The sequence below is a fragment of the Myxine glutinosa genome, chromosome 4 (genome assembly GCF_964187855.1).
Source record: "Myxine glutinosa chromosome 4, kmMyxGlut1.1, whole genome shotgun sequence".
In the NCBI taxonomy this organism is placed as follows: domain Eukaryota; kingdom Metazoa; phylum Chordata; class Myxini; order Myxiniformes; family Myxinidae; genus Myxine; species Myxine glutinosa.
In genome coordinates, this window is record NC_136264.1 from 51,296,659 (window position 1) to 51,324,361 (window position 27,703).

General features: G+C 45.3%; 1 protein-coding gene across 1 annotated transcript in view; it reads left to right on the top strand.

Moving 5' to 3' along the window:
- LOC137424631 (SEC24 homolog C, COPII component) overlaps positions 1-27,703 on the top strand; it is a 102,946-nt gene that overhangs the window by 19,180 nt on the left and 56,063 nt on the right. Inside the window, 3 exon segments of the mRNA XM_068112291.2 lie at positions 1,614-1,741; positions 16,183-16,321; positions 27,002-27,117. Coding sequence (XP_067968392.2) covers positions 1,614-1,741; positions 16,183-16,321; positions 27,002-27,117 — 383 coding nt within the window.

Below are 27,703 nucleotides of genomic sequence, written 5' to 3' on the forward strand. Positions count from 1 at the left end.
TAACATTAAACAAAGAAATTTGGAGGAATCCTGACATCCATAAACCACCTAGGTGGTTTATGGATGTCAGGATTCCTCCAAATTTCTTTGTTTAATGTTATAAATTTTTATCCTGATTTTAATTTTAATCCTGACATCCATGAGGTAAGTTTTTTACTTCCAGAACTGAGGGAAGATCTACTGTCATCTATGTATCCCACAAGGGTTTGGGGGTGTGCTCATTTACCAAGCAGCTAGCTAGCGCTTACCAAGCCAGCCGTTCCTTAAGGGTTTTGAATGGAATGCTTGCTCGAATGCTGAAACCACTTGTCGATCTCTCCACAAGAAGCTTGGTAAATGAACACACCCAATGTTCTTGAGATCCGACCATAGATTGACTGTAATCTACATACCCCAAAGAGGAATGACCCTTCCTGCTGCTCCCTTAGTGAGCGGGTGTACTAGTAAATTAAAATGTCAGTCGGTGGACTTAGCCGTCGTAATGAAATCATAGACGTAATGATGTAACGGACACAAAACTGCCGCTACTCTAATATGTAGAAGATGATATATTTTAACTTCCAGCAAGTTTGCAGTCACTACGAAGGGATTAGTGTTATGATTACATTTACTATAATATTAACGTTACATTATCATTATTTAAAAAATGATATTACTTTTTTGAAAATGTCAAACCGAGGCGAATTCCTTACTTCCGCGGTTATTAATATTAGTGCCGAACACCGCTTATATCATTGATTCATGAACCATACACCGCTTCAATCTATTTCCCCTCCATTCACGACATTGGAATTAAAGTGTTATGGTTATATTTACTATATTATTATTATTATTCCAAAAACTATACTACTGAAACGATACACGTATTCAGAAACATATTAAGAAACAAACGTATTAAGAAACCTGGGCTTAATTTGTCCGAAGCGGTCCAAAGGTGAGGCATAATGCCAAAGGCCTATATGTACCGTACCGTATTGTTGGAAGTGCCATAACGCCGATGCTTTCGATATTTGATGGTCATTTTAACAATCGGTTTGTTTGTGTTTCATACTGAATGAAAAACATAAAGGTAGAGCATGGTGATTGTGATATATGACAGGTTCGACGACATGTTCAGCCTGGACGAAATTGGAATTAAAATGGCGGTGTGCCGAGTCAGCCGCTGTACCGCCGTAATGACATCAGATGTAATCGCATCACCCTGTCATGTGACTAGATCCTCAGCTGTGATTGGTATACGTTTGAGGGGACAGACATACATACATACATACATGCGGACAAACGCTTTTCTAGACGGCTTTGCCCTATGGGCTACGTGGTAAAAAATCTTTCTCCCATGGCTTGACTTGGCTATACTGTACTTTGACTTTTTTTTTTAAATGGGTCTGTTTATTTATTTATTTGCACAAATATGGCGGAGGTTTTGACCCTTCCGTTCCTCCTCACTGTACACAATATGTATGCTCAGGCCCGAAGTCTCACTAATGTTGGTGATTATGTAAACGTTTCGAGTATCTAAGAATAATGCAAGTTGGTGGATGTTTTGAAACCTGGACTAACGGCAATAACATGAGAAAGGAGATTGTTTTGACTAATTTGCTGAATTCATACAGGCAACGCAAGTCCTCGGTTCATCCGTTGTACGTCCTACAACCTGCCCTGCACCTCTGAGATGGCAAAGCAGTCGCAAGTCCCAATGGTGGCTGTGATAAAACCTCTGGCATCACTTCCTTCAAATGAGGTGTTTTTTTTATTTACTTTTCTTTAGGTTGAAGTTAAGGGAGAGGGGGGTGGGTTGGGAGGGAGGAGGGAGGAGAGAGGGTTTTTGAGACTTGAGTGCATTTTGGGAGAAAGGTGTTCTGTGAAGATTTCATTTTCTAGGAGATTAAATTTTGTTTTGAATATTTATTTAACTATTGGTTTCAGGTGTCATCGAGGCAATATTGCAACAGTGGTTGAAATTCCCCAAATCCAGGATCACTGCTCACCTCCACTCATTTGTTCTTCTTTTTTCCCATCTGGGAAACCAACTTCCACATTGTCTTCAATCTCATTCTTCCCTCCAGTTCTTCAAAACAGATCTTTGTCACAATCTCAGATCTTCCCCCCTCCAAAATCATGATCTTTTCTACTTCCTGTTAACCCAACCTCAAACCCACAGCTTTCCAAATTTCCAGTTTTTGCCCTCTTGAGAGTTTCCATCTGTACCATCTTTTCCACCCCACACATCCTTCCCTACCCCTCATTCGTCCCACACACATTCCTTGTCCAAGCCTCCATCTATTTTCTCTTTCAACCCTACTGTTAGTGTTTCCTCTTTCTCTCTCTCACTACTGTTCCTTTTGTTATGTTGTGTCCTGATACATTCAATGCTCTAGCTCTTCCACGAGCCTCGACTGTATACAAAAAAAACCACATTTTGTGGGGTGTTAGTCCCATTTCATAGTTTTCTTTGTGTTAAGCTAAATAAACAGCTTGGGGATTTGGGAATCTTTTTGCCAGGTGATTTTCTCATTTTTCCTCAATTTCAATTTCCCGTGAAGCCTCAAATGAGTTCATTACTCTCATTGGTGTTGCACAGAAAACATTGCTTCAAACGAGTCTGTGCTCGCGCCCCACAATCTTTGCTTGGTGTGTACTAGTTCTGATTCGGAGAAGCTGTTGCAGCAGCTGTGACAGGAGAGGGGGGTGGAGGGCGGGAGTGGGGGTTTGGAAGGGGGTGGGGGGAGTGGAAGGGGGTTCATCACCTTTTCGTTGAATATATGCTGGTGAATGTGCCGTTCATCACGTTTCTGAGTTAACTGTGATGCCGATCAGGAAGAAGAAGAAGCCTTACTACCAACTTTGTACACTTCTGGAATGGCTTGATTTATTTGTGTTCAAATGTCTGGTGATTGTATTGTATTTATTTATGCGAATGTGTACTTGTATATAACTGTCATTAATTAAAAAAGGCTCAGTGAAAGACACATGAAAGCCTACAGAATCTTGTTTCTCACATGTTGAGAGTCCTTTAGGTGCTTTTTTGCAAACTCCAAGCGGGCTTTCATGTCTTTCACTGAGGAGAGGCTTCCGTCTGACCACTCTGCCATAAAGCCCAGATCGGTGGAGTGTTGCAGTGATGTTTGTCCTTCTGGAAGTTTCTCCCATCTCCACACAGGATCTCTGGAGCTCAGCCAGAGTGACCATCGGGTTCTTGGTCACCTCTCTTACCAAGGCCCTCTCCCCCGATTGCTCAGTTTGGCTGGGTGGCTAGCTCTAGGAAGAGTCCTGGTTGTTCCAAACTTCTTCCATTTAAGAATTATGGAGGCCACTGTGCTCTTGGGAACCTTCAATGCAGCAGAATTTTTTTTGTAGGCTTCCCCAGATCTGTGCCTCTACACAATCCTGTCTCTGAGCTCTGCAGGCAGTTCCTTCGACCTCATGGCTTGGTATTTGCTCTGATTTGCATTGTCAGCTGTGAGACCTTATATAGACAGGTGTGTGCCTTTCCAAATCATGTCTAATCAATTGAATTTACCACAGATGGACTCCAATCAAGGTGTAGAAACATCTCAAAGATGATCAAGAGAAATGGGAGGCACCTGAGCTAAATTTCAAGTGTCATAGGAAAGGGTATGAATACTTATGTCAATGTGATATTTCAGTTTTTTCTTTTTAATAAATTTGCAAAAGTTTCTAAAATCCTGTTTTCTCTTCGTCATTATGGGGTATTGAGTGTAGATTGATGAGGGAAAAAATGAATTTAAACGATTTCAGCGTAAGGCTGCAACATAACAACATGTGAAAAAAGTGAAGGAGTCTGAATACTTTCTGAATGCACTGTACCTCACCAACAGCTCCCAACAGACTATCTTTCATTGACATCCAACCACTTTAAAGCTCAACCACATAATCCTCCACCATACTCGGCCTCTCTTTTAATGCCTCCCTTACTGTCACCTCTTTCAACCTCCACACCTTCATTCTCGGTTGGTACTTCACCCGCCGAGCTCTCCTCGCACCTTTCACCCTTATGTTGCAGACAACCAAGTGGTGCTGTGAAACAGCCTACTCCCCTGGGATCACCTTTGTGTCCCGGAGGTTTCCCCTATCTCGCCTACCCACCAGCAGGTAGTCAACGGTTGTCGTCGACCCACCTGACGTGTATGTAACAAGCTTATTATCCTCTTTCTGGAACTGAGTATTACAAATCGACAAACCAGCTCCATCAGCAAACTCAAAAATCCTTTCGACTTCTCCATTGAATGAGTGAATGAATGATCGTTTTAAGGCCATTTTTCCCCGCTAGAGCGGGGGTTAGCCTTGTGGGCCCCATGACAATCATGGTTCCCTGTTTGAGGCAATGTTTTTAAGGCCGGATGCCCTTCCTGACGCCAACCCTTGGTCACGCTCTTAGGATGTGCAGGGATACGTTGTACCTATTCTAAATCGGGGTACACACCGTGATCATTCATCCCAGCAAGCTGGTACTCAATTTGCCGACCTCGGAAGGATGACAGGCTGAGTCAACCCCCCTGGCGTTAATTCAGCGATCGAGCGGGATTCGAACCCAGGATCCTAGGATCCCAAGCCGCCACCCTAACCGCTAAGCCAACGTATCCATTCCTCACACCATATCCGTAACCCCCATGAACTCCCTCAAAACCATCCATACTCCTTCCCAAATGTCCATTTAAGTCTCCTACCACAACAACTTCCTCATCTTTCACGTTTTCCATCAGCTTCTCTATTGCACACCAGAATGTGTCCTTTTCTTCATCGCTCCGACCAACCTGCGGAGCATATCCCGAGATGACGTTCACAAAGAGCTTTCCAATCATTTTCACCATCATCAACCTATCACTCACTCTAGTCACACTCACCACACTGTCTACAAACTCCCCAGAAAACAGGACACCAACACCATGCACGCCTTCTGGGCACCCTTGCCATACAAACTTGTAGTTTAGGGTAAGGTTTAGGTTTAGGCTCATGAAAGAGTGAAATGACAAAGAGAAAGTATTATAGATTGACTGACGGTAAATGGATAAGGGGCAGACAAATACTCATGGACACCGCAAAGAAGCCTGTAACGTTCTGGATGGGTGTTGTTCTTTGTGTGTTTTTGTAATTCATCTCTACTGGTAAAATAGTTTTTTTTTTTTTTTTTTTTTTTTTGTATACTGAATCGAGGCTCGTGAAAGAGCTAACATTTACTTCACAAACAAATCAACCAGACAAACAAAATATATAGAAAGAGGGAGCGGAAGACAAGATGGGGAGAGAAGGGGAAGCACACAAACACAACATTTGAGAGCAGGGAGATGTGTGGAAGGGAGAGGGCTTGGGGGGAGGAGGCGTGGGAAGGGGGGGGGGGGGGGGAGGGAGAAATATAAAACACAAGGACTTCCAGGACAGAAGTTGGTATTTCAAAAAAGTGGAATTGGGGTGAAATTAGCGGGGGTAGAAAAGATCAAGGTTTTGGATGGGGGAAGATAAGAGATGGTGGTGAACAGCTGTTTTAAAGACCTGGAGGGTGGAGTGGGATTGAAGAGAGTGAGGGAGTTTGTTCCAGAGGCGGGAGAAAAGAGGAATGAAGGAGTGAAGGTGAGCAGAGAGTCTTGATTTTGGCAGTTTAACCATAAGAGGGTTGCAGGCAGATCTTGTGCGACCTGTAGGAATACTTGCGGGACAGAGCCCAGAGAGAGCTGGGGGGGGGGGGGGGGGCAAGGCCAGAGAGGAGTCGGTAGAAGACGGAAAGACCACCAACCTGCCTGCGGTGAGTGAGTGAGAGGCCCTTGGAGTTGGCTTCATCGCGGGAGATTCCAATGATTCTGCATGCTTTGGTTTCAACAGCATGAAGACGAGCTATGTGTAAGGCAGGAGCACCAGCCCAGAGGGGAGAGCAGTATTCCATTGAGCTGCGGATGAAAGCCTTATATGTGGTGAGGAGCTCAGGTGTGCCAAGGAAGGACTTCGCACGACGGAGGATGCCCAGTCGGCAACTGGCTTTGGAGGCCAGATTTGAAATGTGGTTTTCCCAAGAAAGATCATGGCAGATAGTGAGACCCAAAAGCTTGAGTGACAGAACTTCTTGGAGAGGATTATTCAGAAAGTGGATGGGAGGATTGTCCAGTCGGTCTTTTCGGAGAGACATCATAAGAGTGTGAGATTTGTCAGGATTGAAAGACATGTTCCACTTGTTTGCCCAGTCTGTGATTTTGTCCAGGTCTGCACAGAGTGAGGAGGCTGCAGACTGCCGATCTGAGGGATGAAGAATGGAGCGACAGAGAGTAGAGTCATCAGCACAGAGATAGAGAGGATTTTCAAGAGAGTCAGAGAGATCATTGATGAAGACCATAAAAAGCACAGGGCCCAGAACACTGCCTTGGGGAACTCCAGCCTGAACAGGAAGAGGAGATGAGAGAAACCCATTCAGGGCCACACGTTGACTACGACTAGAGAGGAAGTCCGCCAGCCATGCGTGGAGATTTCCATGGATACCAAAAGAGGAGAGTTTGGTGAGCAGAGCGGGGTGCCAGACCGTATCGAAGGCACGTGATATGTCAACGGAGACTGCTCTAATTTCCTGTTTGGCATTGAGGACCTCCATCCATTGTTGAGAAAGCAGAAGCAGCATGTCCAGAGTAGAGTGTCCAGGCCTGAAACCAAATTGATGATCAGAGATCAAGCCATTGGAGAAGAGGAAAGATTTCATATCTGAAGCAATGATGGATTCCATGACTTTGCTGATAATTGGGAGAAGGCTGATTGGTCTGTAGTTGCTGGGATCTGTTTTTGCACCTTTTTTGTGCAAAGCGGTGATGTTGGCAGATTTCCAAGCAGATGGAAGATGACCTTGAGCAAAAGACAGGGTGAAGACAACAGAGAGAGGGAGTGAAAGAGCGGAAGAACAGGATTTTAGGACCCGTGGGCTGATGCCGTCGGGTCCAGTTGCAGAATCCGAGTCGAGGGTTGACAGAAACTTTTCCACCTTGTCAGGAGGAAAGGACACAGAGTCCAGGAGCAGCTGGGTATGACTGGGTACGGTGGGTACAGAGAGGGATGGGTTTGGGACACAAGATTTAGAGGCAAACACAGAGTTGAGGCATTCAGCATTTTCACGTGCGGAGTCAGCCGTGTGGCCATTTGAGGTGAGGGAGGGGATGGAGGGGGAACAAACACCAGAAACAGATTTGACCAGATGCCACCAGGATTTGGAAGAGGGAGACATAAGAGTTCGGTCCTGAGAACGGAGAGATATTGTTTCCTGGCTCCTGAGGGTGGACACACACTTGTTTCGGGCTTTGTGAAAGGAAATGAGATTTCCTTCCGTTGGATTTGCTTTCCAGGAGACGAAAGCAAGTTGTTTCTGGGCAATAGCCTCACCACAAGATTCCGTGTACCCTGGACGGGAGGAAGGGTATGACAACTGAAGACAAGATGGGATAAATCTGTGCATGAGAGAGTGCAATTTACTTTGGAAGAATTCCCAGGATGAGTTGATGTCAGAGGCTGTAGAGATGGGAGACCAGTCCAGATGATTGATGGCTGCTTGAAGACCGTGCCAGTTGGCCTCAGTGAAATGCCAGACTCGTCGACGCTGAGCAGGCTCTCTGAGAATGGTCAGAGAGATGTCCACTTTAACAAGCACATGATCAGAAGAGCCGATTGGAGCAGAAGAAGAGCAGCAGACATTTTCAGGGAAGTTAGTCATAACCAAGTCCAGAAGAGAAGATGCTCCGTTGACTGAAATCCGGGTCGGGAAATTGACAGATTGTGTCAGTCCCAGTGAGTCCCAGTGAGTCACAGAAGTCCTTTGCTGAAGAGCCATGGCTGGTGAGAGAGGTACCCACACCCAGCCAACTGGCATGGTGACAGTTGAAATCACCACATATGAGGAAGAGAGAGTTGGGATGGGTAGATAGAAGTTGGTCCATATTCTCAGACAGCGAGATGTAGATGGAGTCATCACTGTTTGGTGGACGGTACAACACACATATGAACAAAAGGTGGGAGCGAAGGGGAAGCCATAGCCAAAGGTATTCCTGGGGGTGATGTGGAGAGAGGGCAGTGCAGGAAGAGTTTTTTTTATAAAGATAGCAACCCCACCTCCAGGACGAGGCTCAGGTCTATCATACCGGAGGAGGGAGTAACCTGGGAAAGATACCAAGGAATCAGAGACATCATGAAGGAGGAAAGTTTCTGTTAAGCAGATCACGTCTGGTTTGTCAGAAGCAACCTGTATGGAGAGATCAGACAAGTTTGAGCGAAGGCCCCGGATGTTTGAGGTCCATACTGTTAAGGAAGAGGAAGGGGGAGCATCGGATACAGAACAGGGGTGGGGAGCAGTAGGGTAAGATGTGGAAGAGGAGGAAGAGGTAGGGAGAGCTGTTGAAGGTGTGTCAGAGATTACAGAATAGCTTGGAGAAAGGGAAGAATGGGCGGACAAAAGGTTTGATGGTGATTTGGTGAGGCGCAGTGAGGTGTTATTTGACGAGGGGGAAGAGTGAGGCAGAAGGTTGAGGAAGATGAAGGTGAAAGTTGGAAGGGGGAAGAAGCGGGGAGGACGCTTTGAGGAGGAGGGCTGAGAGGGGAGTCTAGGAGGGGAGGAGCGAGGGAGAGTCTCGGACGGGATGGGTGTGGGGGGAGATTTGAAAGGAATGGGTGATTGGGAAGATTTGGAGGGGAGGGGCAAGGGGGAAGATTTGAAAGAGATGGGTGATGGGGCTGATTTGGAGGGGAGGGGCAAGGGGGTATATTTAGAGGGGAGGGGTGATGGGGAAGTTTTGGAGGGGAGGGGTGATGGGGAAGTTTTGGAGGGAAGGGGTGATGGGGAAGATTTGGAGGGGAGGGGCAAGGGGCAAGATTTGAAAGGGATGGGTGATGGGGAAGATTTGGAGGGGAGGGGCAAGGGGGAAAATTTGAAAGAGATTGGTGATGGGGAAGATTTGGAGGGGAGGGGCAAAGGGGTAGATTTGGAGGGGAGGGGTGATGGGGAAGTTTTGAAGGGGAGGGGTGATGGGGAAGATTTGGGGGGAAGGGGTGATGGGGAAGTTTTGGAGGGAAAGGGTGATGGGGAAGATTTGGAGGGGAGGGGTGAGATTGGATTTTGAAAAGTGTACGATTAATGGGAAACGAACATTTATTGCAAAATGAGTTTCTTGAGACATTCTAGTCAAAAATACGTTTGAGGACGCTGAAGGAGGGGTGGAGTGCTGGAGAGTTTAGGGAATGAATGAAAGATGCACTATAAGAGATGGAAATTTTTTTTGGAATGAATAGATTTGGTGAGGAAGTCGAAAGCATCCTTTTATAGAAGAAGAAGAAAAAGGTGTTATAGAATATGACAGAATACAGTTCTTCAGGGGACAGATTAGACATTTTTTAACAACGTGATCACAAACAACGTGGTCGAAGAACGAATAAACCAATAAGAACAGATAAGGAAATATTTTTTTGGTTTTTTTTTTTTGAGGAGATTTTAAAACAAGGAAGTATGGGGTGAAAGGACCGGGAAAACCAGAGACCAGAAAGTAATTGCAGCGCGATCGAAGAACCGCTGAGACAAAAACAAAGCCTCAAGCCAAGGTCGGACACGGTAGCCTACTACACTAGGCCTCAGAATACGCAATACAAAAGACCGACGATTCTGTACACAGGTATGAAAAACCAATACCAAGTTGATGGTATTGCTTGCCATTGTGCTCTCTAGTTTGGGTTTAAGTCTGATACCGTTGGAATTGACTAAAAGCTGCCACTCTGTTGCACTCTGAAGAGGCAGGTGGGGGTGATGTTTCTGCATTGTGGAGCATGCCATCTTTTGGATGAGGAAGTGAAGGCAGTTGCCTCCTCTGCATTTAGATTATTTATGTTGGAGATCCAATGCAGTAGTACATTTTAACACAAGTACGTTATCATGTGCTGGTAGCCTGGCCAAACTCCTTGTTGGGATGAGATATACAATTAATTCATTGACATTACATGTAGTACATATAAATGCAGGCTGCATGTGGTGTTTACAGCATAGGTATGTTGAACTTTAATCTTTGCCTTTATTGCTTTATAATTATATCTTCCATTTCATGTACTAATTGATCTGGCAAGTATTCTGACACAATATTTATAAGCAGGTAATGGACAAGAAAAAGGAAACACGAATGTAAAGTCACTTAATTAGGGCGTTAGGTCACCACGTGTGTCCAGTGCGGCCTGTATGCTCCCGCAGTGGCTTGGAGTCCACCAACGTCTGGAATTCTGCAGGAGGGATCCAGCACCGTTCTTCCACGAGAAAGCCAATCAAATCACACCTGTTAGATGGAGGTGGAAAATGCTGTTTCAGGCGTCGGTCCAGAATATCCCATCAATGCTCGATTGGGTTCATATCTGGTGACTGAGAAGGCCTTGATGTATGGATAATATCAATGTCATGCTGATCAAACCATTGGGCGACACCTTCTCTGGATGGGGGCATCGGTGGTCTCCTCTTGCAGCCATGCTAGTTATAATTATAGGCATCCAGGCCTGTGCAGCATTTTTATCTATGACCCTAAGCATGCTGGAATGTTATTTGTTTAATTAACACATGGGCCAGACCCGTATGGAAGCTGTTGCTTGGTGTCCCTCATTTACCCATGTGTGCCCATTTTTGTTGTCCACTACTTGTGTATATTTTAGCAAGGTCACTATAACGACAACTGTTGTCTCATGAATCCATGAATGAAGGTGGAGATGAAAATGACTCGTACTCATTTGCATATGCATATCCAATCTCTCATCACCATGGCTCACAGTTGAGTGTGAAATTAATCGTTTTGGTTGAATGGCCTTGCAGATGCCCTTAATAATCCAATTGAAGGGCTTAAAAAAATTGTAGCTTGGGAAGAGACCATCAGTTGCAATTCATACATGAGCAGCTTCCTCACACTTGGCCCTTTCCTTTTGCATGTGTAACAGGTGACGTGAACCTATTTCAAATGTCTGTTGTCACTTCTTTGCACTTGTCTTTGGTGTTCTCTTACCTTGCTTTGCATTGTGCAACGAGCTGATTTGTCCTCCATAGCACTTTTAGGTCTCTTGATTTCTATTTTGACTTTAGAGTGTCAGTTCAGGAGTCAGATAGTGGGTGACAGATGGCTTGGTGTGCTGTGGTTGTTGATTATGGCATGCGCTCACCTTGGATCTTGGCCTGTAAGTTGTTGTTGTTGGTGTGCATTCCTCTTGGATGGTTGCTTGGTGTGCTGCTTGCTTGGGGGTGTTAAAAGGTCTGCCCTAAGGGGGGCCGAGTTCGTGCGTTTGCTTGGTGCCAGGCTTTTTCCAAACACGGGCGTTGACGTAACTGCAAGCGAATGGCATGAGTTGATGGGTAGTGTTACAGCATAGACCAACATATGAGGCCTGCATGCAGACTCAAAGGGGGTTACAGTTTGGTGGGATAGGTATAAGCTTGAGGCCTTCAATCAACCTGGCCTAATTGTTTCATGCTGTCGTTTGTCGTCACTTATTTTTGCAGGTCTTTTGTGTTCACGGGCATTGACGTAACTTTGGTGTTCATGGTATTTCTAAACAGTATTGACGTAACCGCAAGCGAATGACGTGAGTTGGCAGGTCATGTTACAGCGTGGACCAATATATTAGGTGTGCATGCAGGCTCGAAGGGGGTCACAGTTTTGTAGGATGTGTATCATCTTGTCTTCAATCAACCTGGCTTAACTGCTTCATTCTGTCATTCGTTTGCAGCTTTAAACGGACTTTGTTACAGGTTGTCTCAATAAAATGTACATGGACTTTATATATCAAAAAGTATGCCATGCTGTTGTTCTGCTCTTCTTTGTGAGTAATAGCTGAATGATAACTTGCAATTACACTACTCACAATAAGTTAGGGATATTGTGGGAGTGACTTTTTTTTTTTTATAGGGGTTAGGGTTAGGGTATTGAAATCAAGAATGTTGTGTTTTTTCACACATTAATAACCATAGAATTAGGACCAACAACTTTTTTCAACATAATTTAAACACAAAATCAACCACACCGAAGAACCTGCCAATATCCCTAACTTATTGTGAGTAGTGTATTCCAATTGCATGCGAACGCCATCTGTTAGGTATTGGTAATACTCAACATTGCCCATCTCTCTCTCTCTCTCTCTCTCTCTCTCTCTCTCTATCTCTCTATCTCTCTATCTCTCTATCTCTCTGTCTCTCTGTCTCTCTGTCTCTCTCTGTCTCTCTCTGTCTCTCTCTGTCTCTCTGTGTCTCTCTGTCTCTCGGTGTCTCTCTGTATCTCTCTCGGTGTCTCTCGGTATCTCTCTCGGTGTCTCTCGGTATCTCTCTCGGTGTCTCTCGGTATCTCTCTCGGTGTCTCTCGGTATCTCTCTCGGTGTCTCTCGGTATCTCTCTCGGTATCTCGGTATCTCTCTCGGTATCTCGGTATCTCTCTCGGTATCTCGGTATCTCTCTCGGCATCTCGGTATCTCGGTATCTCTCTGTCTCTCTGTCTCTCGGTATCTCTCTGTCTCTCGGTATCTCTCTGTCTCTCGTTATCTCTCTGTCTCTCGGTATCTCTCTGTCTCTCGGTATCTCTCTGTCTCTCGGTATCTCTCTGTCTCTCGGTATCTCTCTGTCTCTCGGTATCTCTCTGTCTCTCGGTATCTCTCTGTCTCTCGGTATCTCTCTGTCTCTCGGTATCTCTCTGTCTCTCGGTATCTCTCTGTCTCTCGGTATCTCTCTGTCTCTCGGTATCTCTCTGTCTCTCGGTATCTCTCTGTCTCTCGGTATCTCTCTGTCTCTCGGTATCTCTCTGTCTCTCGGTATCTCTCTGTCTCTCGGTATCTCTCTCGGTATCTCGGTATCTCTCTCGGTATCTCGGTATCTCTCTGTCTCTCGGTATCTCTCTCGGTATCTCTCTGTCTCTCAGTATCTCGGTATCTCGGTATCTCTCTGTCTCTCGGTATCTCTTTCGGTATCTCGGTATCTCTCTGTCTCTCGGTATCTCTCTCGGTATCTCCGGTATCTCTCTGTCTCTCGGTATCTCTCTCGGTATCTCGGTATCTCTCTGTCTCTCGGTATCTCTCTCGGTATCTCGGTATCTCTCTGTCTCTCGGTATCTCGGTATCTCTCTGTCTCTCGGTATCTCTCTGTCTCTCGGTATCTCTCTGTCTCTCGGTATCTCTCTGTCTCTCGGTATCTCTCTGTCTCTCGGTATCTCTCTGTCTCTCGGTATCTCTCTGTCTCTCTCGGTATCTCTCTGTCTCTCTGTCTCTCTCTGTCTCTCTCGGTATCTCTCTGTCTCTCGGTATCTCTCTGTCTCTCGGTATCTCTCTGTCTCTCGGTATCTCTCTGTCTCTCGGTATCTCTCTGTCTCTCGGTATCTCTCTGTCTCTCGGTATCTCTCTGTCTCTCGGTATCTCTCTGTCTCTCGGTATCTCTCTGTCTCTCGGTATCTCTCTGTCTCTCGGTATCTTTCTGTCTCTCGGTATCTCTCTGTCTCTCGGTATCTCTCTGTCTCTCGGTATCTCTCTGTCTCTCGGTATCTCTCTGTCTCTCGGTATCTCTCTGTCTCTCGGTATCTCTCTGTCTCTCGGTATCTCTCTGTCTCTCGGTATCTCTCTGTCTCTCGGTATCTCTCTGTCTCTCGGTATCTCTCTGTCTCTCGGTATCTCTCTGTCTCTCGGTATCTCTCTGTCTCTCGGTATCTCTCTGTCTCTCGGTATCTCTCTGTCTCTCTGTCTCTCGGTATCTCTCTGTCTCTCGGTATCTCTCTGTCTCTCTGTATCTCTCTGTCTCTCGGTATCTCTCGGTATCTCTCTGTCTCTCTCTGTCTCTCTCTGTCTCTCTCTGTATCTCTCTGTCTCTCTCTGTCTGTCTCTGTGTCTCTCTCCTATTTAATTAATACTTCTGAAATATTAGTCTGCATACATTTTATTGAGACACCATCCTGTGTAAATAAAACCACTGACTCGGGTTTTTTTTTTTTTTTTTTTTTTTTGTATACTGAATCTAGGCTCGTGAAAGAGCTAACATTTACTTCACAAACAAATCAACCAGACAAACAAAATATATAAAAAGAGGGAGCGGAAAACAAGATGGGGAGAGAAGGGGAAGCACACAAACACAACATTTGAGAGCAGGGAGATGTGTGGAAGGGAGAGGGCTTGGGGGGAGGAGGCGTGGGAAGGGGGGGGGGGAGGGAGAAGTATAAAACACAAGGACACCAAGGACTTCCAGGACAGAAGTTGGTATTTCAAAAAAGTGGAATTGGGGTGAAATTAGCGGGGGTAGAAAAGATCAAGGTTTTGGATGGGGGAAGATAAGAGATGGTGGTGAACAGCTGTTTTAAAGACCTGGAGGGTGGAGTGGGATTGAAGAGAGTGAGGGAGTTTGTTCCAGAGGCGGGAGAAAAGAGGAATGAAGGAGTGAAGGTGAGCAGAGAGTCTTGATTTTGACAGTTTGACCATAAGAGGGTTGCAGGCAGATCTTGTGCGACCTGTAGGAATATTTGCGGGACAGAGCCCAGAGAGAGCTGGGGGGGGCAAGGCCAGAGGCCAGAGAGATGGGTTACTCATCTCCAGACAAATATTAAACCAGGACTTGACATTGATGGTTATTCGACTGTCCGGGCCAAACAATCTGGTCTGTCGGACAACTGAAACCTCTAAGGCTGTCCGAACGACGGGTCAGTTTTGCCACCTGGAAGTCTAATAATCTTGCCCTCAAACGTAGTTGTTCTTGTGTAAAGCCGCAGTGATTAGGAAAGATCTTTGAGGATCTTTTCAGTCCCGACCAACCCTGCGCGCTTGCGAAAATGTCAAAGAAGTGTAACGGTATCACCCCACATTCTCTCTGCAGGAGTAGTTGGACATGTGCAATGGTTGACGGGAGAGATAAAATAGAAAACCTACTCGTCCTATCGATGGCCTGGAAAAAAAAAGACTTGTGAATTTGTCATCATTAATAATGACATTGTGTAGAAAGAAAGCTAAATTTGATTGGTTGTTTCATCTGTTTACGATGGATTCCATCCGAGTGAGCAGGCAGGGTGTGCGTCACACCTGTTTTACAAATGACCGAATCGTCGTGGCACTTTACTCTAAAGACTTCCACAATCTTCACCTCGCATCGTTCCTGTGCGGCCGCACGCTCTGTGCATCATATTACCAGTGGCCCAGCAAGACCAAATTGGAAAGCCAGCTGTTGCTTGAAAAAAAAAAAAAAAAAAAATTCCATGCTCACCCTTTCGGCCCGTTCACCAGAGCGCTGCGATCACACACCTGACTCTGTCACGCATCCCTGTGGCTAGAAATCATGGCTGCAACCCCTCCCGTTGTTTCCACAAGCTAATTCTGTTGTGGCGAAAATAGTATTACTCGTCCAATGCGATGGATTGAAACAATTTATTTATTTATTTTCTTGTTAGAAAGAATAATTGCCATGGCTGCCTTCCTTTTTTTTTGGACATTTCCTTTCCTTTTATTTTTCCCTTTTTTCCCCTTATTGCATATTTTTGTTTGTGTCAGAGCCAGTGCATTCACATTGAACTTGAGTTGTTGAATGTCAAAATTATTAATGCATGTACCATGACCCCATAGCTGTGGCCTTTAATTTTGAGCATGGTACTTCATAATGAATGTGAAGGTGGGTATTTTTTCTGTCTTTCAATTATTCATTATTTCAGTCAATTATTCACTTGTTTGTTACTGCCGAATGCCCAAGCTTCTCCCACCTCCCTACCCCATGACATTTGTGCGCAATGTTGATTACTTTTGACCGACTGACCATTGACTATTTATTTGTTTGTTTGTTTTTTATTTTTAATACCTCGAAATCTCATGGAGGAGCTCGTACATTTATTAATTGTAGAACAATGATGGGAAACAATAATTACAAGGATATGAGACCTAGACAATGGCCCAATTAATACAAGATGGTATTTGAACTTAAAATCACAGAATCATGCACTCTTATTGGAACATAAGATAGAACAGGCCATTTTATTTGGCTTTTGGATTTATTTCAGCATCTATTGGGGTGGGAGTGGGAGTGGGAGGGGGGAGGGGCCAGATGGGTGGAGGTGGGTGGAGAAATAACATTCTTCTTTAAATTGGAGGAAAATGAAATGAATACTCATACTATGGAAGGGCCTTGTAATTATGTATGGAAATATTTTGCCTGTCACCAACATTATGCCACTTATTCTTCAGGCTCCACCGGCTGTCGTAAATCATGGTGACATGGGCCCTGTGCGATGCAACCGCTGCAAGGCCTACATGTGCCCCTTCATGCAGTTCATCGATGGTGGGCGGCGCTTCCACTGCACCTTTTGCTCATGTACCACAGAAGGTCTGTACCTGTTGGAATAATGTTTTCACAATTGCATTTAACCGCATTAAACCCAGTACAGTACTCTACGCAAGAGAAGAAAGTATTGGTACAGCCGCTGGGATGGTTCGAGGCTGCGTGTCATGTCAAAACGACCACAACCACCAGTCAAGTTCACAGCCCGAGCAAGTTATTAGTCTTATTTGCCACGTTGCACTACTTTTTGGGACCTGAAAATTAACCAGAGGGAGTGCCGATAGCCGCCCGTGACCGATCTAATTATTTGAATATATATGCGTGACCTATCAACGAGTATCCGTTGGACATGAACGCGATCTGAGGCTGGTTTTAACCGTCTTTCCAAACTTCAACCCACAACCAACATAAACCACAAAATGATACAGCCAGAATAAGACTTCCGGGTTCGGTTGCGAGAGGACGCTGGCGTTGCATATTCGCCGCTTCTCCGACTGGATGGATGTACAGGGTCTGCTTCTACTTTTCTGACCTGACATCTCACACCTGTCCTGCCTTTTCACACCCGCACGTGCCGCGTGTTCTCCGGCTGGATAACGGAATCTGCTTTTGATGGTACGGAATACGGAATCGAAAGGCCCGCTCCCGTTGTTTGTGGCCGTGGCCTTGTTTGCCGGTGGCCTTGTGGTCTTGGTGGCCTTGTGGCCTTGTTTGCCGCTGTGGTCTTGATTAGCGGCTGCAGTCGTTTGCCGCTGCGTTTGCCGCTGCGTTTGCCGCTGCGTTTGCCGCTTTGCCTCCTCGACCTTGGCCTCGTACTCGTCCCTTCGCTCCTGCCTGGCATGGCTCTGAAGTACTCCGCCGCAAGGCTTCTTCTGCTCAATACCCGCTCCACCCCATCATGCATCTCTGCCATCAAATCAAATGGACTCCTCCGACGACCCAGGTACATTCACCGTGGCTCCGGTCGCAAGTTTGTTTATTTGCAATCAGGTCACTCCATCCCCGTCCTCTGGTCGGCTCAGCGCACTCTCACTCTTCGTCCCAGCGCACCTGGTCACAGCAACCCACACGATCGCACCTCTTGCCTACGAACCCTGGCTAAATCACCTGAATTCATCCCTGCTGTTCAAAACAACATCAAGCTCACCCTGTTCAACACCCGGTCCCTCAACAATAAATGCCTCATCCTGAACGAATACATCCTGGATAACAAACTGGACTTTCTCTGTCTCACCGAAACCTGGCAACAACCTCTGGACTACTACACACTCAACCTCACCACACCCAATGGATATTCCTACGTCAATAAACCACGCTCGGAGGGCCGAGGTGGTGGAATTGCCGTTATCCACCGTCAAGACATCAAGACCAACCTCATCTCCATCTCATCTGCTCCATCATTTGAACACCTGGCTTTAAAACTCTCTGGTCACACGCAGTCAGTCATGGCTGTCGTCTACCGCCCTCCCAAACCACACCCATCATTCCTGTCTGACTTCTCCTACTTTCTGACCCAGCTATGTTCCCTCTCCCCCTCAATCCTCCTCCTTGGTGATTTCAATATCCACATGGACTCCACTGACTCCACAATAACCACTGACTTCACTGATTTACTCACCTGCTTTAACCTCACTCAACATGTCGACTTTCCTACCCATATCCGTGGTCACATTTTGGACCTTGTCTGCTCCACTGGATTAAATTTGCACCATCTCTATGGCTCCGACCTCACCCTCTCTGACCACTTAGCCATCACTCTGACCATCAACATCCCCGCCCCAACACCAAGGCATTATCGCACAATCAACTTCCGTAAGCTAAACGCTCTTTCACCTACCTCATTCTCATCCACCCTCTCTGAAAAAATGTCCACTTCTCCCTTCATTGACCTCCACACCCCTTCCGACCTCACTGACTACTACAACCACACTCTCTCCTCCTGCCTTGACCAGCTTGCGCCTGTAAAAACCAAAACAGTTTCTTTCACCCATTCTGCTCCCTGGTTTACCCCTGAACTCCACCTGATGAAAACTCGTGCTCGCCAACTTGAAAGACTCCGCAATAAAACGGGTCTCACAGTTCACTCCCAAGCCTACAAGGACCACATACAACACTACAAAGATGCCCTCTCCCGCGCCCGCTCTGCCTACTACTCTCAAATTATCCACTCTGGCTCCGGAAACCCAAAAGCACTCTTCTCGACAATAAACAAACTCCTCCGCCCCCTGAACACCACCACCCAGTCATTCACAGTAGACAACTGCATCTCCTTCCTCTCTTTCTTCCAACGCAAAATTGACAACATCTACAACAGCTTGACCACCGCCGCACCCGCTCCCCCTCCAACCACCTGCCCCCCCTTGTCCTGCCATCCCCTGTCTCGGTTCTCCCCAATCTCTCCTACTGACCTCTCTGAACTCCTCATAGGAATGAAAACTGCCACCTGCACTCTTGACCCCATCCCCTCCAGCTTTGTCAAAGCCTCCCTCCCTGCTCTCTCTCCACTTATCATTGCAACAATAAACTCCTCCCTGTCTACAGGCATCGTCCCACCTTCCCTCAAAATTGCTGCTGTTACCCCCATTCTAAAAAAACCTGGTCTAAACCCTGACACCCTAAACAACTTCAGACCCATCTCCAACCTACCCTTTCTGTCAAAAGTTTTGGAACGCGCTGTAGCCACTCAACTCAAACATCATCTCTCTGCCAATAACTTGTATGAAACATTCCAATCCGGATTCCGCTCCAACCACAGTACTGAAACTGCTCTCCTCAAAATCACCAACGACCTTCTCCTATCCTCTGACGCTGGCAACCTCAACATTCTCGTCCTCCTCGACCTCAGCGCTGCCTTTGACACCATCGATCACACTATCCTCCTCACCCGACTTGAATCCACCTTTAACGTCACCGGCACTGCCCTCTCTTGGATTAAATCATACCTCTCTGACAGATGCCAGTTCATCTCCATCAATAACTGCAAATCCCCCACTGCTCCCCTCCCCCAAGGTGTCCCCCAAGGTTCAGTTCTTGGCCCCCTCCTCTTCATCCTTTACCTGTCCCCGCTCGGTCACTTAATCCGCCGTCATGGTCTCCAATTCCACTGCTTCGCCGATGACATCCAGCTTTTCATCTCCACCAAGTCCGTCTCCACCGACACCCACTCTATCCTGACAAACTGCATCACTGAAATAAAATCCTGGCTTCAAATCAACTTCCTCAAGCTTAACTGTGATAAATCTGAAATAATCATCATTGGCCCAAAAACGCTCACAAAATCCACCCATAACTTTGCCCTCAACATCGACGGTATCCCAGTATCCACCTCCCCTCACATCCGGAATCTTGGCGTCATCTTTGACCAAACCCTTTCCTTCGACAAATACACTAAACAGATCACAAAGTCAGCCTTCTTTCACCTGAAAAACATTGCCCATCTCCGCTCATCCCTCTCCTCCACGGCTGCAGAAACCCTCATCCACGCCTTCATCACCTCCCGTCTGGACTACTGCAATAGCCTCCTCTATGGTTCACCCTCAAAAATCACCAATAAACTCCAATACATTCAGAACTCCGCTGCCCGTCTACTCACTCATTCCCGGACCCGTGACCACATCACCCCCGTCCTTTACAAGCTTCACTGGCTCCCCATCCCCCAGAGAATCCAGTACAAAATCCTCCTCTTGACATACAAAGCCCTCCATAACCTGGCCCCATCCTACCTGGCTGACCTCCTCTCCAGACACACTCCCACCCGCAACCTCCGCTCTGCTGGTACCAACCTCCTGACCCCCTCCATCCGGACCAAATTCAGATCCTGGGGGGACAGGGCCTTCTCCATCGCTGCTCCCACCCTCTGGAACTCACTACCTCACACCATCAGAGACTCCTCCTCACTCACCACATTCAAAACATCACTAAAGACCCACCTGTTCAACGCTGCATTCAACATTCAACCCACAGCATTTAACCCCTGACTATCTCTTCTCCTTCTCCCTCCTTTTGCTTTAAATATTTCCCTATTGATTCTTGTCTTGTCTTTTTGATTCTTGTCTTATATATATGCCGTATATCGCTGCTGTTTGTTTTCTTGATTCTTGTCTTTTTGCAATTGTTGTTTTCATGTATTGTTATGCATTATGTTTTCCACTCTGTCAAAGCGCCTTTGGGCTTCTGGAAAAGCGCTATACAAAATAAATGAATTATTATTATTATAAGTGTAATTCACCCTGAGACAACATATATTTAATAACAAGGAAATGTTTGAGGGAAGGATTACATGAAGCAAAAACACTGCAAATATGTATGTAATAAATAAACAATAAAATCACCACTTACCCTTTACTCTGTATATGCTGTTGCATGTTGACCTCAGGGTAGCGCAGCGAGTGCACCGGTAACCCGGATGGTGTGACGGCAGAAAATAAATAAATAAGTGATGGCAGAAAATAAATGAATAAGACGGCATCAGTCCATGGGTCACAAAATCATGCTCTGCCGCTCTATCACACCCTCTCTCTATTCTCTTCACCCTCTCTTTTGCTCAATGTCATCTGCCACCTGCTTGGAAAACAGCTAACATTGCCACTTAACACAAAAAGGTGCAAAAACAGATCCTTGATGCTACAGACCAATCAGCCTGCTCCCAATCATCAGCATGGTCATGGAATCCATCATCACTTCTGATATTAAATCATTCCTCTTCTCCAATGGCTTGATCTCAGATCATCAATTTGGGTTCAGACCACGTCATTATACTCTGGACATGCTGCTTCTGCTGTGTCAACAATGGAGAGAGGTCCTCAACACCAAACAGGAAATCAGAGCTGTCTCCCTTGACTTGTCTCGTCTCCCTTGACTTATCTCGTGCCTTTGATACAGTCTGGCACACCATCCTGCTCACCAAATTCTCCTCTTATGGTATCCATAGTAACCTCCATGCATAGCTCGTGGACTTCTCCTGTCGTAGTCAACGTATGGCTTTAAATATAATTCTCTCGTCTCCCCTTCCTGTTCAGGCTAGAGTTCCTCAAGTCAGTGTTCTGGGCCCCTGGCGGCTTTTTCTGGACTTTAGTAATGATCTCTCTGACTCTGGAAAATCCTCTCTATTTCTTTGCTGATGACTCCTCTCTGCCGCTCAATATCTCAACCTCCAGATCGGCAGTCAGCAGCCTCTTCACACTGCAGATCTGGATAAAATCACAAGCTGGTCAAACAAGTCAAACATGTCATTCAATCCTGACAAATCTCACTATGTCTCTCCGAAAAGACCATCTGGAAAACCCTCCCATCTATTTCACAGAACAATGCTCTCAAATAATTTCTGTCACTTATGCTTTTGGGTCTCACTATCTGCCATTATCTTTCCTGGGAAAACCACATTTCCAAGCTGGCCTCCAAAGCCAGTTGCCAACTTGGCATCCTCCATCATGCGAAGTCCTTCCTTGGCACGACTGAGCTCCTCACCACATACAAACGCTTTCAACCGCAGCTTGATGGAATACTGCTCTCCCCTCTGGGCTGGTGCTCCTGCCTCACACCTAGCTCGGCTTCACGCTGTTGAAACCAAACCATTCAGAATCGGTGTTATTTCCCACGATGAAGCTGATTCTGAGGGCCTTTCACTCTCACCGCAGGCAGGTTGGCGGTCTTTCTGACTTCTACTGACTCCTCTCCGGCCTTCTGGTGAAATTGCCAAAATCAAGACTCTCTGCTCACCTTCACTCTTTTATTCCTCTTTTTCCTGCCTCTGTAACAAACTCCCACCCTCTCTTCAATCCCACTCTTCCCTCAAGGTCTTAAAAACAGCCATTGACCACCATTTAATATCTTCCCCTATCCATAATATCTTCCCCCATTTAATGGCCTCTAAAGGTGGTTATTTTTTTTTTATATCCAAAACCTTAATATTTTCTACCCCAATTAATACACCCCAAATCTACCTTTTTCAAATTATGTTTTCTTTCCTGAAAGTCCTAGTAGTGTCCATCTTGTTTATACCGTGTACCCCACCCCAGCCCTCTCCCTTCCACAGATCTCCCAATGTCCCTTTTCTCTACTGTTGTGCTTCTCTCTCTCTCTCCCCCTCTTGTCTTCTGCTCCCTCTATTATATTGTCGTGTCCCCGGGGTTAAGACCCCTGGGTGACGGATGACTGAATCAAGCTTTAACTCTGAGGCGTATTTCGAACTTGGCGGGATTATCTTTTCACGCGTGCGGGAAGGTTCGAAGCCTTGTCTAATCGGGAACACACTGGGTTAAACCCGAAACCACAGAACAAAGAAACGAAACAAGACACACAAAAGTAAGATGCAACAAATAATGAATTTAATGAAAATAAATGCAAAGACAATATAAATGTTGAGGTAAAACTAATAGTAATAGGCTAAGGTGAGGGATCCTCTATACGGACTCAATTACAGACATAGGGAAAGAGAAAGAAAATAAAATGCGCTTATAATCGGCCGGCACTCAGCTTTGTGTCCCCAAATAGCTGGTATGGCTTGCTGGTCGTCGAACCAGAGTCACAGCGCGGGAAGCGCACAAGAAGGCGCGGAACCGCGCCTATAGCCAGCTGCCGGCGTGAAGCAAGCAGACAGGATCCTTCTTTGTTTCGCTCGCGACCTCCTCCATCTCCGAAGAGCACCACCGTCAACCAACACCTCCTCCTCACGCTAAAACGTGAAAGTTTTCCACAACAGCTCCGGAAAAGCTCTACTCACAAGCGCACACGAGTCAGGCGCCACCCCGAGTCTGAGACAGAAAAGTCCGTTCGCCACGAAGCCAGGACCAGAAGAGCGAGAAAGGGGGAAACGCACCCTCCCCTCTTCTCGCTGACGTCACACTCAAACCAATCCCCACGCCCCACCACTTCAGTTCATGGCCATGACCAATCGTTCCCTTCGGGGCGGGGCCTCATGGCCTTTCTTGACGCCCATTGAGAATGTTCGGGGGCAGGGTTCCTTGCCGATCGGCAAATGTGCTGGGTTTCTGTCGGGCTTGCCGATGTGGCTGTGGCAATGTGCCGATTGCATGGCTGGCCGAGTGAATTTTATGAGAACAAAGGGAAAAATCACAAGGGGCCAATTACACACTTGGGTTTATTAACCTGGAAGACCTACCTAATTAGCATAGCTCCACCCCTCGTATGGAGATACACATAGATATTATTCCATACAGATTCTCTACTTATTAATGGAGATTCTTCTTCTTCGCGTCACACGGTCCATGCTAAAGTATACATTCCTAACTTTCGTAAGGCATTTCTTCACCTACCCCCACAAACGTAACGATATAAATTCCCATGTCCCGTCAACTCAAGGTCAAACTTCTAATATCATCAATTTTCATCTGAAAAATAATCAATTTTAATCCGATTGACCCGAGCTTTGATTAAGGTCGTCAATTGTAGTCTTATGAAATGGCCAATTCGATGTCTGCATCGCAACTTTCTTGGGGGGTGGGGGGAGTGGATTTTGCAAGTATCGTGCTGCATAACGGCTTTTTTGTTTTGTTTCTTGTTCGTTGAATTTTGCCTGTATGAATCTGAAGCTTTGAATTGAATTACCCCCTGTGTCGATAGGGAACGTAATTTGCACATTGCAATTTCGATAAGTGGAAGGGTTTATATGGGAGCATGGTCCCCTTGTGGCCCATGCAGCTTAAATGTTGCTCGTAGAAGTGGTAAAGGTGATTAAGGGGCAGGTCTTTCTCCAATGGAGGTGAATTGGTAAGTGTTGAGCATTCTCACTTGCAAACAACTGCTGTCACTCAGCAAACATCAAACATGTTGAACAACTAATTTTGGAGAATTCCTCCCATATTGTATGTGCAATTGCAGAATAATTGGTTGCCTGTGTTGAAACTGTGGATGCATTCTGTCTCACTTGAAATTGAACAAGTTTAGGCCCAACTTCGCAAATGCCAAAGGACCTCATGTTTGATCAAAAAGCATTGCAACATTGACCATTGCAACAGAGCTCCTTCCAGAGGCAAGAAGATTTCTTGAAGATTGTGCCATCTGCTGAGACCTTTTATTATTCATGCCAGAACCATAGCAAACCGCCATAGAGCGGAGTCATTCTTTGTTCACACGATAAAAAAATTTAAAAAAAAACCCCAATTTTTTTTGGAGGTTTGGGCAACAGCTGGAAAGCTTGTGGCAAGTGTTTTGGGACCTTTACAGTTTAATTAATGGAAATGGCTTATAATTGAAAAAGCTGGACTTGAAAGGCGGTAGAGCCGACATTTTGGCGATTGGATTCTCGCTGAAACGTCGGTTCTGCTGACTTGCAAGTCCAGTTTTTTCAATTATAAACTTTTACTGATTAGCTTCTCCTTGTTTCCCACCAAGGACATTCTACTTCAATCAATGTTCTGTTTCGACCAGTGTTCAGTTGTACTTCAATTCCATCCATTTATTTAGCTCATGGAAGTGTGTAAATATATTGTCAATGAAACAATGGAGAAAATGGGACAAATGGATGTCAACAAATTGATGCACCACAGTACAATGAGAGGAAATTGCAGGAGAAAGTTGAGAAAAAGGTCTCGGCTGGTGTGGTAAAGCTCATTAGTGGAAATGGGAAAGATTGTGAAGGTGGAGGCAGCACAGCAGACTTTAAATCCAGAGAGAAAAGTTGGTGACAATGGACCCAGGAAGACAGTTCTACAAGTGAGAAAAAGAGGGGTATGAAAGAATAGAGGTGACTGTTGAGCTTGGATTTGGGGATGGTAATAAGGAAAGGGTTTCTGGGAGAATGCATAATGACCTGGAGGGTCAACGGCTGGGCAGAGAGGTGAGAGAGCAGGAGGAAGAAGACCAAAATATAACAAAGTAAAAAAAAACTGCAAGGTAACCAACTTCCCTACAGTGTGCATGAAGCAGACCACAAGACTCACCTTGCTGGCACAATATTCGAATATAACAGAGGGCCTCAAGTGTGGCAAGTTGTAAAACAACATCAGTCGACAGTAGGGAACCATATTCCATGACTCTCGATTATATAGGCTTTGTGCTCCTTTAGTTTAGGAGGGCAGAGGAAGAACTTTACTCTGGAGACAATTCCGTGGCCCGCTTGGAGATATGATCTACCCAAGACAGGTTACAGTCGAAAGTGAAGCCAAGGGGCTTCAGCGACTACCACTCCTAAAGGTTGACAACAGAAATGAATTGCTGCATTTGCTTGTCGGTCCTTATTTAGGGACGAAGTGAGAATACGGGTCTTTCTTGCACTAAAGGTGTGTTACAAGATAGATGACTAGTTGCTTAGTTTTCACCAGATCAGCACCGAGCGACGATGCCACAGCCTGCCTGTCAAGGTGTGAGGTATTATCCTGCACATAGTGGAGCCATCTGTAAAGTGATGTAATGGATTCTCCAGTAATCAAAGCAGGTGAGGTGAATTGGCCAAGAGAGTTTTGTTTCACAGCTTGCAGGGTTCCTCCTCACCTTGAAAAGTACCTGTACGTTGGAAAATAAGTTTGGGTGTTGTGTGTGTGATCACGGTACAATTTAGGGAGTGAAGTGAATAAATAAAGGAGTAAAAAAGTTTTGGGTTGTGGGGTGGGAGTATGAGAGGGATTATCCCACATTGCTTGGCTACGGATGATAAAATACACAAAAAGAGAATAATTATGAAAGCAGAAACGTAAATCTGTTGCATATACCCAGAGTTCACACACTTTTTAGAATGTTCAATTACACGTCGTTAAAATGATGTCGCATTATCAAAATTTAAGGTTGTGCTCACTTTTGCTCCTTTAAAACCGATTTCTTGATTGTGGATTATAAACTTGATCAACTTCGAGAGTTTATCAATATTATTATTATTATTATTGTATTTCGTTGTTTGGCTTGTATTATTATTATTTATTATTTTAAATATATAGCACCTCGGGTTGATAAATAAGTGGAAAATGAAACATCCAAGTTTGGTTTTTACCAGCTGCACCCTGACTTTGTTTTTGTTTTTACAAACTTATAATTTGGTGAGAATGCTTCCATGAAATTCACTTATTTGGCTGACTTCATCTTACTAACATTTGAAACAAAGTTCATTCATTCGTTTGTTCATTAGTATGCAGCACAATGCTGTGGGGTAGCATCATTGGCCGAGGGCACGGCTGTACCGCTGATGCAATAATGCCTTCTGTGGGTTAGGGCATGAATTTGTAATTTGTTCAGGGTGCCAGCAATAGCTTGCCTATTCTTCACGAAGGACACCATGGGATCTTTAACATCCACCAAGGAATGCTAGCAGACGGGACGACCATTTAATGTTCATCTGAGGAGCATCGCACGCTGAGCTGATTAATCATTCTGCCTGTGAGACTCAGTGTGTAGGCATTGGTAGAAAGGTAGAAATGGAGGAAATGAAAAACACCTACCCAGTAGAACCAAGTTGTGCACATTATGTAATCCACAACAAAGCAGGAAATGTCTGTTTTTAAGCTGGCAGGATTCCTACAATTGGATTGATAAATCACAAGAAATCCTTAAATAAGGTACAATATTTAATGGGGGAAATGGGAACAAATAAAAACATGGACCGAATTCATAGTTCATAATCAGCTGGAAGTTTTCTTGATATGATGCTTCTAAAGTAGTATTTATTGTAACCATTAGCTACTGAGTGGCTAAGCTCCAAATAAATTTGATTCAAAGGCCCCAAATGAGCAGCAAAAGTGGAGCACCCTTTTATTCTTAATTTTTTTTTTCCATCAGTTCCCCAACATTTCTTTCAACACCTGGACCACACCGGCAGGCGAGTTGACTATTGCGAGCGACCCGAGCTTTCCATGGGTTCTTATGAGTTCTTGGCAACGGTGGATTACTGCAAGGTGAGGTGCATGGAGCTGAAGGGATGTCTCCGATCTATCGACATATCCTGTCTATATATATATATATATATATATACAGTCACGTGAAAAAGTAAGTACACCCCATGTAAAGTTTTGACTTTTACAACATATTTCAACATATTTCAACATACAGCTATTTGATCTTCATTTCAACAATATTGAAAGATAAAGGTGATATAATATAACAAATATCATGAAACATTTACATTTTGTAGTCCATTGTATAATTTAAAGAAACATAAATGCAAATTTCGCATGTAGAAAAAGTAAGTACACCCTTGGCTCTAAAAGGTGGTATTGCCCCCTTTGGCAGAAACATCCTCAAGTAGGCGTTTCTTATAACTGTCTAAAAGTCTCTGACATCGACTGGGAGAAATTTGTGCCCACTCCTCCATGCAGAATTCTTTCAGCTGTGCGATGTTTGAGGGGTTTCTTGCATGCACAGCTCGTTTCAAATCCCCCCACAACACCTCGATGGGATTTAGATCCGGGCTTTGACTTGGCCATTCCAGAACTCTCCATTTCTTTCTTTTCAGCCATTCCTTGGTGGATTTACTGGTATGTT